Below are 19,635 nucleotides of genomic sequence, written 5' to 3'. Positions count from 1 at the left end.
TTATTGTGATCCACTCAGTCAAAGGCTTTGGCATAGTCAAGAAAGCAGAAATAGATGTTTTTCTGGAACTCTCTTGCTTTTTCCATGATCCAGCGGATGTTGGCAATTTGATCTCTGGTTCCTCTGCCTTCTCTAAAACCAGCTTGAACATCAGGGAGTTTATGGTTCACATATTTCTGAGGCCTGGCTTGGAGAATTTTGAGCAATACTTTACTAGCATGTGAGATGAGTGCAATTGTGCGGTAGTTTGATCATTCTTTGGCATTGCCTTTGTTTGGAATTGGAATGAAAACTGACCTTTTCCAGTCCTGTGGCCACTGCTGAGTTTTCCAAATGTGCTGGCATATTGAGTACAGTGCTTTCACAGCATCATCTTTCAGGATTTGAAACAGCTCAACTGGAACTCCATCACCTCCACTAGCTTTGTTCATGGTGATGCTTTCTAAGGCCTACTTGACTTCACATTCCAAGATGTCTGGCTTTAGATTAGTGATGACATCATCATGATTATCTGGGTCATGAAGATGTTTTTTGTACAGTTCTGTGTATTCTTGCCACCTCTTCTTAATATCTTCTGCTTCTGTTAGATCTATACCATTTCTGTCCTTTATCGAGCCCTTGTTTGCATGAAATGTTCCCTTGGTATCTCTAATTTTCTTGTTGAGATCTCTAGTCTTTCCCATTCTTTTGTTTTCCTCTATTTCTTTGCATTGATCGCTGAAGAAGGCTTTCTTATCTCTTCTTGGCTATTCTTTGGAACTCTGCATTCAGATACTTATATCTTTCCTTTTCTCCTTCGCTTTTTACTTCTCTTCTTTTCACAGCTATTTGTAAGGCCTCCACAGACAGCCATTTTGCTTTTTTGCATTTCTTTTCCATGGGGATGGTCTTGATCCCTGTCTCCTGTACAGTGTCATGAACCGCTGTCCATAGTTCATCAGGCACTCTATCTATCAGATCTAGTCCCTTAAAACTATTTCTCACTTCTACTGTATAATCATAAGGGATTTGGTTTAGGTCATACCTGAATGGTCTAGTGGTTTTCCCTACTTTCTTCAATTTGAGTCTGAATTTGGCAATACGTAGTTCATGATCTGAGCTGCAGTCAGCTCCTTGTCTTGTTTTTGCTGACTGTATAGAGCTTGTCCATCTTTGGCTGCAAAGAATATAATCAATCTGATTTCAGTGTTGACCATCTGGTGATGTCCATGTGTAGAGTCTTCTCTTGTGTTGTTGAAAGAGGGTGTTTGCTATGACCAATGCATTTTCTTGGCAAAACTCTATTAGTCTTTGCCCTGCTTCATTCCGCATTCCAAGGCCAAATTTGCCTGTTACTCCAGGTGTTTCTTGACTTCCTACTTTTGCATTCCAGTCCCCTATAATGAAAAGGACATCTTTTTTGGGTGTTAGTTCTAAAAGGTCTTGTAGGTCTTCATAAAACCGTTCAACTTCAGTTTCTTCAGCGTTACTCGTTGGGGCATAGACTTGGATAACTGTGATATTGAATGGTTTGCCTTGGAGACGAACAGAGATCATTCTGTCGTTTTTGAGATTGCATCCAAGTACTGCATTTCGGACTCTTTTGTTGACCATGATGGCTACTCCATTTCTTCTGAGGGATTCCTGCCCACAGTAGTAGATATAATGGTCATCTGAGTTAAATTCACCCATTCCAGTCCATTTTAGTTCACTGATTCCTAGAATGTCGACATTCACCCTTGCCATCTGTTGTTTGACCACTTCCGATTTGCCTTGATTCATGGACCTGACATTCCAGGTTCCTATGCAATATTGCTCTTTACAGCATCGGACCTTGCTTCTATCACCAGTCACATCCACAACTGGGTATTGTTTTTGCTTTGGCTCCATCCCTTCATTATTGCTGATCCAGTCTACAGTTTGAGGAGTCTTATGAATGGAGATATTAAAGTCTTTATTCAAGGACTTTACCATGAGAATGATAGAGGTCAAGACTCAACCCCGAGAGTGTAATTTTAAAGCCAGTCCTCTAAATATATTGCCCTCTGAGATAAAGTTTACAAAGTTTTATTTAAATTCTCACTTCATCAGAAAAAACTACTGCTATCAAACTAAGGGAAGGGAGGAATCAGTTGCAATAACAAGTGGAAAAATAACAAAATACTGACCCATCTTCCATTTATGAGTCCATTTTTGCTCAGCTGTTCAAACTACTGTAAAGGACATTTATTTTGGTTTTGATTTTAATTTTGAATTTCTTCTTTTTAAAAATTTCTCTTTTTTACACAAATTCAAGTTTCCTGGTGAAGTCACATTCTTATAAATTCATTGTAGATTTTCTGTATAAAGTCCATTTGTGATAACAACATGTACTGAATTATGTATTCATATCTATCTATTTTCTGAGTTATTGGCAGTTCTTAGTTAATGACAGACCTGGGATTTTTGATCAGAAGCCAAGCCTTGTATATGAAAATTTGTAGACATTGTGGTTGACTTATTTACCACACAAGGTTCCCCATTTCATTTGGTAGGTAGACAGGAGTGAGACCATATCACCCTTATCTAAATCAGGAGCTGAGCTGACTCAGGCTGGGTTGCATGTCTACCTCTAGTCTGCTCTACTTGCAGAGTATAACCCTCCATAAGTTTCATCTGTCTGCTAAGATGTTGACTAGGACTTTCTCTTCTTTAGCTACTCCTGTACTCTAGTTGTTTCATTTGGTCCATCAGAGTGCAGAAGGCTCCCTTCTGGTTTGCATGCATGCCAAGTTGCTTTAGTCGTGTCTGACTCTTTGTGACCGCGTGGGCTGTAGCCCTGCAGGTTCCTCTGTCCATGGGATTCTCCAGGCAAAGATACTGGAGTGGACTGCCTTGCCCTCCTTGGGATCTTCCCGACCCAGAGCTCGAACCCATGTCTCCAGGGCATTCTGCACTGTCAGGTGGATTCTTTACCTCTGAGCCACCTGGGAAGTCCCCCTTCTGCTTTATAGAGACTTTTCTTTTGAATTGTTATTTATATTCTTAGTCTTTTTCTTATGAAGTGTAAGAATTAATCTTTTCTATACTTTCTGCTTCTGGTTTCTAGCCTCTTACATTCCCCAAACCCTGTGTCACTCTAGTCCTAGATTACCTAAGATCTCTCTTGCTCTTTCTTCTGAGCCTTGGTCTTCTATCTACAAGATTCCTCATTTTGCTAAAAAGTCAGCGATTCCCTCGGGATAAAAGTTAACTCCTATACTATCATCTCACTTCTCTGATGTTCTCTTTTTTCCTGAGATCATGGCTCCTCTAGTCAGGGTTACTTCAGAGGTTATCCAGTGCTTCCAACATATTTTTGAAAAGTTATCCTTAAAAAACTAGTCTGTTACAACCAGAAACAGATGCCATAAATTATTTTCTGAATGTCTACTTGCCAGGATAGTGCTCACTGCTGGTTATACATGGTAACATGTGTCTAAAATATTTAAAACAGTTAATAAGTTATATGTGTACATTTTTATATCTGACCTATTCTCTGACTCAAGAACTAATGTTCTGCTGACTAACATGGACACATATGGTAGATGATTTTCTTAGTAGTGTACAAAATGTGATTCAGGAGCTCAGAGGAGGAATGCTTAAGTTGGCCCAGAGAGTGGAGTAGGAAGAGTGAGTCAGGAATGCTTCCCTGAAGTGTGACCTTAGGCAGAAATTTCAAAGATTGACAGAGAGTTAGTCGAGCATAAATTGTCATCAACTGCACCCAATATGACTTCTAAATATCCTATGTTAGTACTTAAAATATGTTTATTTCTATTAAAAGCATAAGTGAATTTGAAACATTAAAAATACATTTGAGAATGTAAACGCTATCTTAAAAATTTTAACCATGCCAATTGATTTCTCCGTAGGTATTCAAAGCAATGAATATCCCTCAAATCAGGAATCCTTCTCTGCCTCCCCCAGAAAAAATGCCTGAAGCCTATTCTGCAAAGATTGCTCTTTTGGGTGCTGGGCCTGCAAGTATAAGTTGTGCTTCCTTCTTGGCTCGATTAGGCTACAATGACATCACCATATTTGAAAAACAGGAATACGTTGGTGGTTTAAGGTAATTCCTACATTTATTTCATGTTCATAGTGTTAAAAATAATGGGGTAAAACAATTATGAATATTGTTGGTTTGTAATCATATAGGAACTTCAGGTTCACAGATGGTATTTTAACTTTTCTTTTTTCCAAATGCTCAAATTTTGATTTCATCATTCACTTTAAATTTGCAGTTGGCTTTAAGTAATATTTATTTTAAAATTTCTCTCTCTAGTTCTGTGAATTTAAGAAAAATCACAGTAAAATATTTTATGAATAGAGGAAACAATCATATGAAAGCTTATTTCATCCCTGTGAATCTTTCCCTTAATGGAGATATATGTGAGTTTTGCAAATTAGAGATGCGGAAACCTACCTCCACAGAATATTGGATGATTCATTTCAGTGTGTATGTAGATGTGTTGTCTTGGTCATGTATTTTCATTCTCCAATCTCTTTACGTCTTACGTTTGATTACAATTAAGTTAGAGACTACTAAAAATGTTCCATTTTAATGTACATTTATGCAGTGTTTTATCTCATAACTACCATATTACTATTTGCTATTAAGCAACATCATTGTTGTAAACCAGGATTCATCACATAAACATTTATTCCCTTGAAGTTCCACACACTAGTATGGAAAATATTCACTGTGTATAAGTGATTTTCAGATATTCATATCGGGTTGGACAATGAATGGAGTTTACTTTATTTAAGATAAATGGACTCTGTAGAATATATAGTGGAAAAAAGGCAGTCTTTTCAATGAGTGATGTTAGGCAAGTTGGACAACTATATGTAAATCATTAAACTTAGAACACTTCCTCACACTATATATATAAAAATAAACTCAAAATGGCTTAAAGACGTAAATAAAAGACATGACACCATAAAACTCCTACAAGAAAACATAAGCAAAGCATTCTCTATCTGGTATAAATCTTACGAATATTTTCTTAGATCAGTCTCCCGAGGTAAAATAAATAACAACAAAAATAAGTAAATATAACCTAATCAAGCTTGAAAGCTTTTGCATAGCAAAGGAAACCATCCACAAAACAAAAATACAATCTGTGGAGTGGGAGAAAATATTTGCAAACAATATGACCAACAGAGTTTAATTTCAAAACAGCTCATACAACTCTATGTCAAAATAAAATAAATAACTCAATTAAAAAATGAGCAGAAGACCTAAGTAAACATTTCTCTAAGAAAGACATACAGAAAGGAACAGGCGCATGTAAAGATGCTCAGCATTGATAATCATTAGAGAAATGCAAATCAAAACGACAGTGAGGTATCATCTCACACTGGTCAGAATGGTCATCCTTCAAAAGTCTACAAATAACAAATGCTGGAGGAGTAGTGAAGAAAAGAGAACTGGTCTGCACTCTTGTTTGGAATGTAATTTGGTAGAGCCACTATGGAAAACAGTATAGAGGTTTCTTAGAAAACTAAAAATAGAGCTGCCATATGATCCTTCAATTCCATCCCTGGACAGATAGCCACAAAATATGAAAACTCTAATATGACAAAAATGCATGCATCTCAGTGTTCATAGCAGCACTCTTTACAGTAGCCAAGATATGGAAGCAACCTGTGTTCATTGACAGATGAATGGATAAAGGAGCTGTGGTAAATATATATACAATGTAATATTACTCAGCCATAAAGATTGAAATATTGGCATTCACAGTAAAGATTATCACACTAAGTGAAGTTACAGTAAAGATTATCACACTAAGTGAAGTGAGACAGAAAAAGACAAATATTGATATCACTTATATGTGAAACCTAAAAATAATTTAAATAAACTTATTTACAAACCAAGACTCACATAGAAAACAAACTTATGGTTACCAGAGGGGAAAAGGAGGGTGAGAGAGATAAATTAGGAGCTTGGGGTTAACAGATACAAACTGCTCTACAAATAGATAAGCAACAATGATTTACTGTGTAGCACAGAGAACTTATTTCAATATCATGTAATATCCTATAATGGAAAAAAAATCCTAAAAATTATAAACTAAATGGAATTTTATAGTAACATGTATTTTATTTAGGATCATAAAAAATGAAGTTTATTTTAAGCAGGGACTGGATATTCCTTAAAACATTTGATATAAAAATGAGCAAGAATTTCCATGATAATTTGATAATATTACTCAGTTTATTTTTTTCCCCTAAGTGTGTCATTTTGCAAAAGAAACTCATTGATTATAAAAATATATTCAGTTGGCATATCTGTTGCTTTACTTAGCATTTAAATTTTGATGGCTACTGAACTATTTTTAAGCAACAGATTTGTCATATTTAATAACAGAATAAATTAAGTTGCAACTAAAATATATGTTGTTTTTACATCATATGGCACCTGTAAATATGTATTAATAGGTATATAAATATCAACATTGGTACAATGACAATATGCTAAACTCCAACTAAGCTATTATTAATATAAAACTATTAAACTAAATCATCAAGCAAAAATATCACATAGTATGAAGACCCTTTAGAGAGGATATGAAGCTTAAACTGAAGAATAAATATCCTGATAGCCCAGAAGTAATTATTTTTCTGTATTGATGTTTCACTACTTTGAGTTTTAAGGTATCACACATACTTTGTAAATTTTTCTGCTGGAGAGTAAAATACCTAACATATTATTTTTCTGGAATTATTTAAGCTTTTATTTTTAATGGCATTTTACCACAGCTTCATTAATTAGGAAAAACATAATCTATTAGCAACATATATATAAACACTGTACGTTTTTTCAGATATACACATCAACAAATATGTGAGCTAGTTTAAAAAATATGAACTTAATTATTGGGTAGCTGTATAGACTAGAAATGGCAACCCACTCCAGTACTCTTGCCTAAAAAATTCCATGGATGGAGGAGTCTGGTGGGCTACAGTCCATGGGGTCGCAGAGTCGGACACAACTGAGCGACTTTGCTTTGCTTATAGACTAGACATAATCTTTTTACACTTGCATTTGCACAAGCAGCTTGAAAAGAAACAATCCCTGTTTGTGAATTACTGTGTTGACAAATTTGGTAAAAGATTTTTGTAGTTGTTAGCATCTCTATTTTTTATGCAGAATCAGTTCAGTTCAGTTCAGTCGCTCAGTCGTGTCCGACTCTTTGCGACCCCATGAATCGCAGCACGCCAGGCCTCCCTGTCTATCACCATCTCCCAAAGTTCACTCAAACTCACCTCCATTGAGTCAGTGATGCCATCCAGCCATCTCATCCTCTGTCATCCCCTTTTCCTCCTGCCCCCAATCCCTCCCAGCATCAGAGTCTTTTCCAGTGAGTCAACTCTTCACATAAGGTGGCCAAAGTACTGAAGTTTCAGCTTCAGCAATCATTCCTTCCAAAGAAATCCCAGGGCTGATCTCCTTCAGAATGGACTGGTTGGATCTCCTTGCAGTCCAAGGGACTCTCAAGAGTCTTCTCCAACACCACAGTTCAAAAGCATCAATTCTTCGGCACTCAGCTTTCTTCACAGTCCAACTCTCGCATCCACACATGACCACTGGAAAAACCATAGCCTTAACTAGATGGACCTTTGTTGGCAAAGTAATGTCTCTGCTTTTCAATATGCTGTCTAGGTTAGTCATAGCTTTTCTTCCAAGGAGTAAGTGTCTTTTAATTTCATGGCTGCAATCACCATCTGCAATGATTTTAGAGCCCAAGAAAATAAAGTTTGTCACTGTTTCCATTGTTTCCCCATCTATTTGCCATGAATGATGGGACCAGATGCCATGATCTTAGTTTTTTGAAAGTTGTTTTTAAGCCAGCTTTTTCACTCTCCTCTTTCACCTTCATCAAGAGGCTCTTTGATGAGAATTCTTCATCAGGTTCTTCTTTGCTTTCTGCCATAAGGGTGATGTCATCTGCATATCTGAGGTTATTGATATTTCTCCTGGCAATCTTGATCCCAGCTTGAGCTTCATCCAGCCCAGCATTTCACATGATATACTCTGCATATATGTTAAATAAGCAGGGTGGCAATATATAGCTTTGACATACCCCTTTCTCAATTTTGAACCAGTTCATTGTTCCATATCTGTTTCTGTTAACTTCTTGACCTGCATGCAGTTTTCTCAGGAGGCAAGTCAGGTGGTCTGGTATTCCCATCTCTTTAAGAATTTTCCACAGTTTGTTTTGAGACCCATACAGTCAAAGACTTTAGCTTAATGGATGAAGCAGAAGTATATGTTTTTCTGGAACTCTTTTGCTTTTCTATATAGTTTTTCCTATATAAAAGTATACAGTTTTTAGTATGCATTATCACACACACATACATACATGTTCTATAATTATATAGAAAATATATATACTTTTCTATATAGTTATTGAATACGTATGTATGTATGATGTACATATAAAAAACTGTATACTTTCAAATAATTTTTAAGATTTTCTTCCCTAAGACATTTATGGAATTGCTAGTAAATAGATCAAATAACTATTGTGATAAACTTAAATGTGTAGGAATTACTTTTGATGAATTATCTGCTCAGTATTTGTTTTTCATTGTTTTTATTTTTACATCAATTTTTACTGTTTCTGTATAACCCATTCATATTTTTTTTTGAGCCTTGAAAAGATCTTTATTTTTTTTTCTTCAAATACAATTTTTTTTTTAATTTTTAGTTTTTTATTTTTTAAATTTTAAAATCTTTAATTCTTACATGCATTCCCAAACATCATGCACATAAAAATGTGTATTTCCTCACACGCATCTTATACATTATGAAAATACCCTTAGAAGAAATACTTATTCCTTTAATACTGATCAGTAACACGTGTTGCATTTTTAAACTGCTGATTTTTCCACAAATGTTTCTCTCTTTTTTTTTTTTAGTACTTCTGAAATCCCTCAGTTCCGGCTACCATATGATGTAGTAAATTTTGAGATTGAGCTTATGAAGGACCTTGGTGTAAAGGTAAGTGAAAAATATAACATTTATGTATTGCTTTAAAAGAAAGGAGTAAGCTCCATATTGAAGATTAACAGCAAAATGTCACACACTTTAGGAAAGAACAATTAAAAGCTACACCAGGCAGAAGCAGAAAGATGCTTCTCCTTGCTTAGGGCATTTGTCTGTCTACTGTCTGAATGCCACTAGCCTGGAAAAGGGCAATCAATAGTTCTCATCTGGCACGCCTGCATGTGATTAATTGTCTGTAAGAACAAATTCCTAAATTGCTTTAGGGTTTCAGTGCAGCTAATAGAAGGATTTGGTTTCTTTAATCACATTTTTTTTTTTTGTGGAAGTTATGTGAACTCTGAAACATTTGTATTACACAATTTGGACAACATTTCTTACAGAGGTTTATTTTATTTTATGTATGCATAATGTCAATAATGTTAACGTGATAATCCTTTTTCAATATAAACAGCAATTCAGCAAGGTAGAAAGCAACAATTCTGTATTTTTAATTGTTTTGTGAAATAAATATTGTGCTGTTCTTTTAAAGATGATCAAAACTCAATACATTTTACTTTTAGATATAGCTTTAGAAATTTCCATTCTTTTGTATTATATTTAAGAATATATTCTGGCTGTTCACCTAAATTTATTACTATTTTTTTTCAAAACTTTTACCTTTCCATGACAGATATAAAATAATAGATTAATGGAATATTGTAAATTACACAATAAATTATTATAAGTACATATAAAAACTGCTTTGAAAAGTGGTTAGCAAACTATTCATGATTCTTGCATTTAGAAATACAAATTAAAATAACCAATAAAAAGAAAAACACTCTAGCAGTATTTTGTTTTTGTACTTATAATTAATTTTATTTGGCAGTGGTTAGGTGATGAAATGTATATATAATCACCAAATAAAAAATCTTCTAGCAAATATGAAATAGAAATGTGCACACCTTTATGAAAACTGTTCAAAATAATGTTCGAAATAGATTTAAGGGTGATTACTTGCTTCATATAAATATACCCTGAAAAGTTCTTTAAATGTCTTTCATTTTGAATGCAAGTTCTTACCTAAATCTCATTAAGTAAGGAAATGATTTTGAGACCTCAAAGTAATATATTAGGTGATACTTGAAATTGAAGATAAATCAAAAATTAATTTAAGACACATCTAAATTCATCTTATGAATAACTATAAAATTGCATTCAATTTCTACCATACTGGATATGTTGCATAAAGTAGGGCATACCCATTACTCTTACTAGGAAACTCATCAAGACACAGTGACATAGTAGTAGTCAGTGCACTGAGTGCCAGAAAATGTACATTTCAGCTACAGTTTTGTCCCTTACTAATTTTATAGTCAGATAACCTTGATGAAGTCAATTAATGTCCTTCACCTTGGTCAGTATTTGTTCAAAGGGAAAAGTATGCTATTACCACTTTTATAAACATATCTGCTTATATATGCCTGAAAATATATGTGCTGTGGACATGTGTAATAATCCAGTAGGGTAGACTGCCTTTGGGAAGGTGTAGGAAGTCATTTATCATCATTTTGTACATTTGAAGTTTAAACCCTATGAATTTATTATATTATCAAGAAATAATTAGGACCTGAATTGAGGGGCTTAATACTATCTTGTCCATCACTCAGGTTGTTTTAAAATGTGAAGGAAATGAAGTATTCAAACTGGCTTTGTAAACAGTAAATTCTATGTACAATTCTGAAGAGAGACAGTAATAAGATTCGTTTTCAGCTTTGAGTACTGGCATCCATTGATGAAGTACTTTCATCTTTTATGACGTATCAAACTTACCCATGAAAGGATATATCTTTTAAAAAATGGTCTACTCTTGTTACCACTTTTTCCTCATCACGACATTCTTCTTATAACCTGCCTCGTGTTTTTACCTCTCAGCTAACACTGTATATTTTAAAGTCAACAATAATTTACTGGCAATGAAGTGGGTTTTTCTCTGGATTTATTTTCTTTGGCTCCTAGGCAGCATGTGATATATTCTCATATGTATGTATGTAACTGTGCATGTATGTGCATGTATCTATATATGTATATGTGTATTTTTAGCTTTCGTGATCTAGCGTTATCTTGGATATTACCTGTTTTTTTTCTCTATTAGATTTGTTTCAATTATTTGATAAAATTATTAAGAATTTACTTTGGCCAAGTTATGTACTAAGGATTCTTCTAGTACCATCTTTCTTTTGAACTCCTGTATTCTTAGTAGTTTAATGAGCATATTTATCATCCAAATAACATACATTCATCATATCTAAACTTAGCATAATTATCTTCCCTCCCAACTATGTTCTTCTAAATTTCTTATTGAGTAATTTCAACTTATTTCATATCTAATAGCTGATAGATTAGTTATTATTTATTTTAAACTGAATTTTTCCAATCAAAGATTATGTTACAATAAAACTTTATTTGTACACTGTATGTATATATGTACATATATTATATATATATACATATATATACATCCATATATATATATACATACATACATATATATATATATATTTTTTTTCTTCCACTGTTTCATTGTCTGGAATCTCTAGTATGTTGTAAATGTGATAATACATGGCATCTTTTCAGAACTATGAAATAACATTTTTATCATACTGAATAAGTTTTTTTTCTAGATTTATTAGTATAATAGTAACATTTCTGTAGTTATTTTTTGTTTCAATGAAGAAAGGGTATTAAAATTTTTAACTGCCAATTTAAATTGAGTTATATTCATTTTTGCATTACTTAAATATAAATTTTGCATCTGTTTTATTATATCTGTACATCTAGAACTAGATTTGTTTTATGAGTTTAAAAAAATTTCTTTTGCATTCATGTATTTATGCACTGAATATTAAAACTGGTAATACAACAGAGAATAGTCAGATTCTGTTGCTTTCTTTGTACAGTTTCAGAGCTACTGAAAGTCTTCATTTTGTTTAATTTTTTGTTATATTTGTGATTATGGGTTATTTTATCAATTTAGGTTATAGAGTTATGCTAACTTTATAAAAATTAACTTCTAAGCATTTCATTATTTTATTATTGGTAAGAATATTGTCTTGATTCTAATGTTTTTACTAAATTTGAAATTTGTATCCTTATGATATCTCAAAGTGTTTTGGTAAGAAAGAGAAAATTGACTTTTGAAAAACTTTTTTCATAGTCTTTCCACCTATTTTATTCTCATGCTAATTTGGTCAATATATATTTTTCTAGATAAAATCTCTGTTTCATTGAGACTTTTGAATTAATTAGCATAGATTTACCATACTGTTTCAATATACAGTAAAATACTTCATCTGTACCTGTGATGGTGTTTACTTTCACATTTTAATACTTATATATTGTGTGTTAACTTTTTTTGATATGACTAGATAGTGGTTCCTCTAGTTAATGTATTCTTTGAAAAAAACAAGTCTCAGGTTTTTAATGTTTCCTTCTTCACAAATTGCTGACTCTGTCTTTATTTTTTCCCCCTGCTATCCTTACTCTTATTTGTTATTCTTTCTTAACCTTTTTAATTACATTCCTATTTAATTTTTATCTTTCTAGGTTGAATAAGTAAACCATTAAAAGTTGATAATTTCCCTTGAATAAACTCTTTTCAGCATTCACCTGTTTTCTTTGGCATTATTATTTCAGTTTTGTTTTTCCTCTTTAAAACAGTTTTTAGGATAATATTTTTATGTGCTTCCATATTCTTGTGATAGAATTCACTTTTTTTTTTTTTACTTTACTATCAGCAGATTATAGGATGTTTAACTTGTCAAGTATACTCTCAACTGATTACACATCAATAGATCATTCCTAGTGCAGTAAAGAAATATTCTTTGGAAGAAATAGCATCTAAGCTGTTAAATTTTTATAAAACTCTTTATTTTAAAATAAAAGGTCCTTATAAAACACTGTCAGTTATTTCACCCTAGGTGGACTTTAGCAAAGTCTTCTGTTGTAAATGTGTGTGAAAATGTTACTAATCTTTGTGATTGAATGCTCTTTTTCTGTTTGTCTTGCAATTCAGAATTTAGTTAGATATAAATATTCTCCTTTCTTAGTCTTTATAATATTTCTAATGATTTTGTAAGTGCTAAAAATGTAAATCTGCATAAAGATTTTAATTTTTCTTAATATGTGTAAAATATGTATATTTGTCATTTCTCAATATTTTCATAGAATTCTATTTTGATTAAACTAAATTTGTAAGAAGTTGTCTTCATAATTTGAGTAAAAATGTCTAATATACCTCTTGATAAATTCTCTACATCATCATATTTGTCATTGTATTTAATTGAAGCAAACATTTCCATCATTATAGCTTGTTACTGACAACTAATATAAAGTCATGTCTTATCTCTACTGGAAGCTGAGGACCATATGCATTAATAGCCAACACAATAATTTTGTTTCCAAAGAGAGCTGAATTTATGTTTTAAATTATTTTATCTTATTTTATATGTTAGAGATTCTGGAAATACTTGGTCTATGTAGCCAATTTTATATCAGAAAAATGTGAAGAGCATGTACATTGTTATATGTATTTTTTTTAAATAACAGGTATCACATAGTTCATTTCAAAAAAGAATTCCACACCAAATATGTTGTAAACCTTAATCCTACATTAAAAACATTATACATATGAGGACATACTATATAGGTTTATAAAGAAAATATTTTCAGGTCTCAGAATATTAGGTGGAACTTTGGCTCAGGGCTTATTATATTCAATCCTCTAGTCAAATAGTGTTAATTCTTATACTTAAGCTGGCTTGAAACTCACTATTAAAAAACTAAGATCATTGCATCCAGTCCCATTCCCATGGCAAATAGAAGGAAAAAGTGGAAGCAGTGACAGATTTTATTTTCTTTGGCTCCAAAATCACTGCAGATGGTGACTGTAGCCATTAAGTTAAAAGACACTTGTTCCTTGGAAGAAAAGTTATGACAAACCTAGACAGTGTATTAAAAAGCAAAGACATCGTTTTTCCAGTAGCCATATACTGATGTAAGAGTTGAACCACAAAGTAGGCTGAGCACCAAGGAATTAATACTAGTTATGGTGCTGGAGAAGATTCTCGAGAGTTCCTTGGACTTAAAGGAGATCAAACCAGTCACTCCCCAACAAATCAACCCTGAATATTCATTGGAAGGACTGATGCTGAAGCTGAAGCTCATTATTGGAGCTTTTTCACTTTTGGCCACTTGATGCGAAAAGAAGACTCATTAGAAAAGACTGATGATGGGAAAGATTGAAAGCAAAAGGGAGACAGAGGATGAGATGGTTAGGTAGCATCACTGACTCAATGGACGTGAAATTGAACAAACTCTGGGAGATAATGGAAAAAAAAGGGCGTAACATGCTGCAGTCAATGGGGTCACAGAGTTGGACACAACTTTACGACTGAACAACAAACCAACAACTTACACTAAGATTGATGTGAAGTGAATTTTATCTGAATTTAGCTGGGATGTTTGAGTACTCAGGCATATAATGCTAAAGCCATTAGAGGAAGGTATAATATGTTCTATTATATATATATCTAGGAAAATCATGATGAAAAAATGTTAAATATGGGAGTAAAGGTGCAAAAACACAGACAAAATGCCCCTAATGCGACTTACCTAACATCATATACATGTATTTAACAAGTAATGTTAGGACTTCACAGTTATATCAGCCAGAGAGTGGTTTTGATCTCTGTAGTTGTCGTATAATAATAATCTCAGTTAAGTATTGCACATCTTGATCCAATTTCCCAAGATATAATACAAGCAAAATTTTAACTTTTTGTCAGAGAATGTGTCTCCTTGCTCTTCCTGAGAATAAGTTATCGATTTAATGACAAATATTTGAGGGTTTGAGGCTTTTAGAGAAGGGAAATTTGACCATATTCCCCAGCATAGACAGGGAAGAGTCCTTGTGCCTGTCATGCCACTAATTATTATCGCTTTGTTCTCATTTGTACAATGGGGCTACTTACTTCACAGTGATGGTTATCCCCCACCCCCTTTTCCATGTCTACCCACAGTAAGTAAAGACTTAATGGTCCTCAGTTCAGTTCAGTTCCCACTCTTTGCGACCCCATGAATCACAGCACTCCAGGCCTCCCTGTCCATCACCAACTCCCGAGTTTACCCAAACTCACGTCCATTGAGTTGGTGATGCCATCCAGCCATCTAATCCTCTTCTCCTACCCACAGTCACTCCTAGCATCAGGGTCTTTTCCAATGAGTCAACTCTTTGCAGGAGGTGGCCAAAGTACTGGAGTTTCAGCTTTAGCATCAGTCCTTCCAGTGAACACCCAGGACTGGTCTCCTTTAGGATGGACTGGTTGGATCTCCTTGAAGTCCAAGGGACTCTTAGGAGTCTTCTCCAACACTACAGTTCAAAAGCATCAATTCTTCAGCACTCAGCTATCTTCACAGTCCAACTCTCACATCCATACATGACCACTGGAAAAAATATAGCCTTGACTAGACAGACCTTTGTTGGCAATGTCTCTGCTTTTCAATATGCTATCTAGGTTGGTCATAATTTTCCTTCCAAGGAGTAAGTGTCTTTTGATTTCATGGCTGCAATCACCATCTGCAGTGATTTTGGAGCCCCCCCCCAAAAAAAGTCTGACACTGTTTCCCCATCTATTTGCCATGAAATGATGGGACCAGATGCCATGATCTTCGTTTTCTGAATGTTGAGCTTTTAGCCAACTTTTTCACTCTCCTCTTTCACTTTCATCAAGAGGCTTTTTAGTTCCTCTTCACTTTCTGCCATAAAGGTGGTGTCATCTGCATATCTGAGGTTATTCATATTTCTCCTGGCAATCTTGATTCCAGCTTGTGCCTCTTCCAGCCCAGTGTTTCTCATTATGTACTCTGCATAGAAGTTAAATAAGCAGGGTGACAATATACAGCCTTGACATACTCCTTTTCCTATTTGGAACCAGTCGGTTGTTCCATGTCCAGTTCTAACTGTTCTTCCTGACCTGCATACAGGTTTCTCAAGAGGCAGGTCAGGTGGTCTGGTATTCCCATCTCTTTCAGAATTTTCCACAGTTTATTTTGATCCACACAGTCAAAGGCTTTGGCATAGTCAAGAAAGCAGAAATAGATGTTTTCCTGGAACTCTCTTGCGATTTCCATGATCCAGCAGATGTTGGTAATTTGATCTCTGGTTCCTCTGCCTTTTCTAAAACCAGCTTGAACATCAGGAAATTCACGGTTCAAGTATTGCTGAAGCCTGGCTTGGAGAAGTTTGAGCATTACTTTACTAGCATGTGAGATGAGTGGAATTGTGTGGTAGTCTGAGCATTCTTTGTCAATGCCTTTCTTTGGGATTGGAATGAAAACTGATTTTTTCCAGTCCTGTGGCCACTGCTGAGTTTTCCAAATTTGCTGGCATATTGAGTGCAGCACTTTCACAGCATCATCTTTTAGGATTTGAAATAGCTCAACTGGAATTCCATCACGTCTACTAGCTTTGTTCGCAGCGATGTTTTCTAAGGCCCACTTGACTTCACATTCCAGAATGTCTGGCTCTAGGTGAGTGATCACACCATCATGATTATCTTGGTCGTGAAGATCCTTTTTGTACAGTTCTTCTGTGTATTTTTGCCACCTCTTCTTAATATCTTCTGCTTCTGTTAGGTCCATACCGTTTCTGTCCTTTATCGAGCCCATCTATGCATGAAATGTTCCCTTGGTATCTCTAATTTTTTTGAAGAGATCTCTAGTCTTTCCCATTCTGTTGTTTTCCTCTATTTCTTTGCATTGATCGCTGAAGAAGGCTTTCTTATCTCTTCTTGCTATTCTTTGGAACTCTGCATTCAGATGCTTATATCTTTCTTTTTCTCCTTTCCTTTTCGCTTCTCTTCTTTTCACAGCTATTTGTAAGGCCTCCCCAGACAGCCATTTTGCTTTTTCACATGTCTTTTCCATGGAGATGGTCCTGATGCCTGTCTCCTGTACAATGTCCTGAATCTCCATCCATAGTTCTCTTGTGTTGTTGGAAGAGGGTGTTTGCTATGACCAGTGCATTTTCTTGGCAAAACTCTATTAGTCTTTGCCCTGCTTCATTCCACATTCCAAGGCCAAATTTGCCTGTTACTCCAGGTGTTTCTTCACTTCCTACTTTGCATTCCTACTTTTGCTTCCTCAGTCTCACACTATTACTTGCTAGGGTGGAAACAGACTGAGAAATGCAAAATGTTTGTGCATCCTTCTTGTATGTTACATATTCAGGGGCATGTTTACACTATCGGGGTGGAAAATTTGGGATATTTTCATTCCCCTTTGATAAATCACATAACATCCCTATGAAACTACACACACCCATGCACACAAACACACAAAGGCACACAAATACCACCTCAGAGGGGGGGGTCTTTCTTGAATTTTTTTTGCTGAGACAATTAACAAACCAAACCTAAAGTCAAGTATTATGAGCAACAATTCTACTGATAAACCCGTTGATAGGGCATTCCACTGCTCAGCTTTAGAAACTATATGCTTACTCAGATTAATAAAATTTTATTTAGAATGTTTGTACCTGTAGTTTTCTTTTATGTCTATCCTTCATTATATATTGGGATTGAGATCATTAGAAAAAATAAGCACTAGAACTTTTATCATTCTTTCTGATCAGAAATATTTTAATAAAACATCTACTCTTGGCAAAGTAAATTACAATTCTAAAGATTCATTATTCAACACTTTTAATAGCATCTAATTCCACTAACTGTAATAGTAATACCCACTATTAGATACTTAGTATTATATACTTTTAATAATATGTGTTTAATTGTCCAGCTTATTTCTTGGTATTTGATGTATTCCAGAGTTCTGAATTATCAGTTACTAATCTTATCTTGGTTGTCCCCTGCTTGTAAACTTTCAAATGGCTACTCTATCTGATAATAAAATTAGAACTAGTATTTTAGTAAAAAAAAAAAAAAGTACTCTCTATGTTATATTCCAAATCCCCTTACTTTCTCTTTCTATTCTTTGCTTTGTGCTTTACACTCCAGAAACACTGCATTTTCAGTAGTTCTCCACATGCAATATGTTGTTCTGTGCCTCTGAGGATAGTTCTTGCTCTGCCTTCGTTCTCCTTTTAACCTCAATAGACGTAAGCGTGTAGCTGTTATATGTGTTGCTTCTGCAATAAAAGTACATATTTGACTTTGGTAAAGGTTGTCAAAGCTTTTTTGTCCCTTAGTATCATCATTTGTAAAATGAAGATCATTCTGTCATTTTTGAGATTGCACCCAAATACTGCACTTCAGACTCTTTTGTTGACTATGAGGGCCACTCCATTTTTTCTAAGGGATTCTTGCCTGCAGTAGTAGATACAGTGATCATCTTAAATCCACCCATTCCCATCCATTTTCAAAGATGATCCCACTTCATAACACTACTGTGAGGATGAAAAAAGTCCTCTTTGCAGTGCTTAGAAGAGAGTTTTGCACTTATTTAAGTACTCTGTGCAGGTTAGGTGCAATTATTTTTAATGGATAAGCTTTGTTCTTCACTATGAATCAATTTAGAGACTTTTGTTTTAGAAACATATTGCCTTCAAAACTCAAAGCAACCTACCAGACATTTTGCTTCCTTATTTAATAATGGTAAATGAGTGTAAAATTGCAGTAAATTCTTTTATTTTTGAAGTATATACTGGCAGATACCTGAAAAGTAGACCTCCTTAAAGTGGCTAGTCCCTGATCTTCATGAGATTGATCTTTTGCCCTGTGGAAGGTACGCTTCTTAAAATCTCCAGCATACCAGCTACTCCTTGCTTAAGTTGTCCAGTCTGCATGATGTGTTCAGTGTAAGGGATCATTATGAGATGCTATGGTATGGCCAGATTGTTTCAGATTATGTATATTATTACAAAAGATAACTCTCATATTCTTGAGGCAAACCAGTAACTGAATATTTGTATTTTTCTCCCATGAATGTGAGCTGTTTCCGATCCCTTTTCCACAGCAACAGGATGAAAAGTACACATTCACCAAATCAATGGCCGTGTGCAGTGTACCTGTAGGCTGCAATAATACCACATTTGCCATAGACACCACAGTCCGGACTGCACTTTGGTCAAATCTGCAGTAGTTTCCATTCTCCAGGAATCAACTAGTCTCAGCAGGGCCAGACTGGGAAATGAAACAGAAGTAGAAGATAGACAGACTACCGCCATCTCTCACTATTCTACCCACTCCAGACTACGATAGTGTGTTTGATTTAGTCTCTTGACCAGGGTTTCAGAAGTTTTCTGGCCTTCTCAACTTTTGTAGCTATAACTCTTACTTCGCAGACCAGGGACCCATTGTGAGGGTTACTTCTACTGACACATTTAACATTTTGGTTATACACCTAGAGGGTTGGCTATAACCACTACCTGGGTTGCCAATGAATTTGAGGTTCTTTCTTCATCGCAAAAGAATTCAGAGATGAGGCAAAGAGGTTAAGAAAGTGAAAGTGAAGTCGCTCAGTCGTGTCCGACTCTTTGTGACCCCATGGACTGTAGCCTACCAGGCTCCTTCCTCCATGGGAATCTCCAGGCAAGAACACTGGAGTGGGTTGCCATTTCCTTC

At 34.7% G+C, this 19,635-nt stretch overlaps 1 protein-coding gene across 2 annotated transcripts in view; it reads left to right on the top strand.

Annotated features, from left to right (window-relative positions):
* DPYD (dihydropyrimidine dehydrogenase) overlaps positions 1 to 19,635 on the top strand; it is a 931,708-nt gene that overhangs the window by 257,528 nt on the left and 654,545 nt on the right. For both annotated transcript variants that reach the window (XM_069598442.1, XM_069598445.1), the window contains exons 6-7: positions 3,873 to 4,069; positions 8,929 to 9,010. In XM_069598442.1, the coding sequence (XP_069454543.1) occupies positions 3,873 to 4,069; positions 8,929 to 9,010 (279 nt within the window). The remainder of the gene's footprint in view (positions 1 to 3,872; positions 4,070 to 8,928; positions 9,011 to 19,635) is intronic.

This window comes from Ovis canadensis, chromosome 1 (assembly GCF_042477335.2).
Source record: "Ovis canadensis isolate MfBH-ARS-UI-01 breed Bighorn chromosome 1, ARS-UI_OviCan_v2, whole genome shotgun sequence".
Lineage (NCBI taxonomy): Eukaryota > Metazoa > Chordata > Mammalia > Artiodactyla > Bovidae > Ovis > Ovis canadensis.
This window is presented reverse-complemented; position numbering and strand designations above follow the sequence as displayed.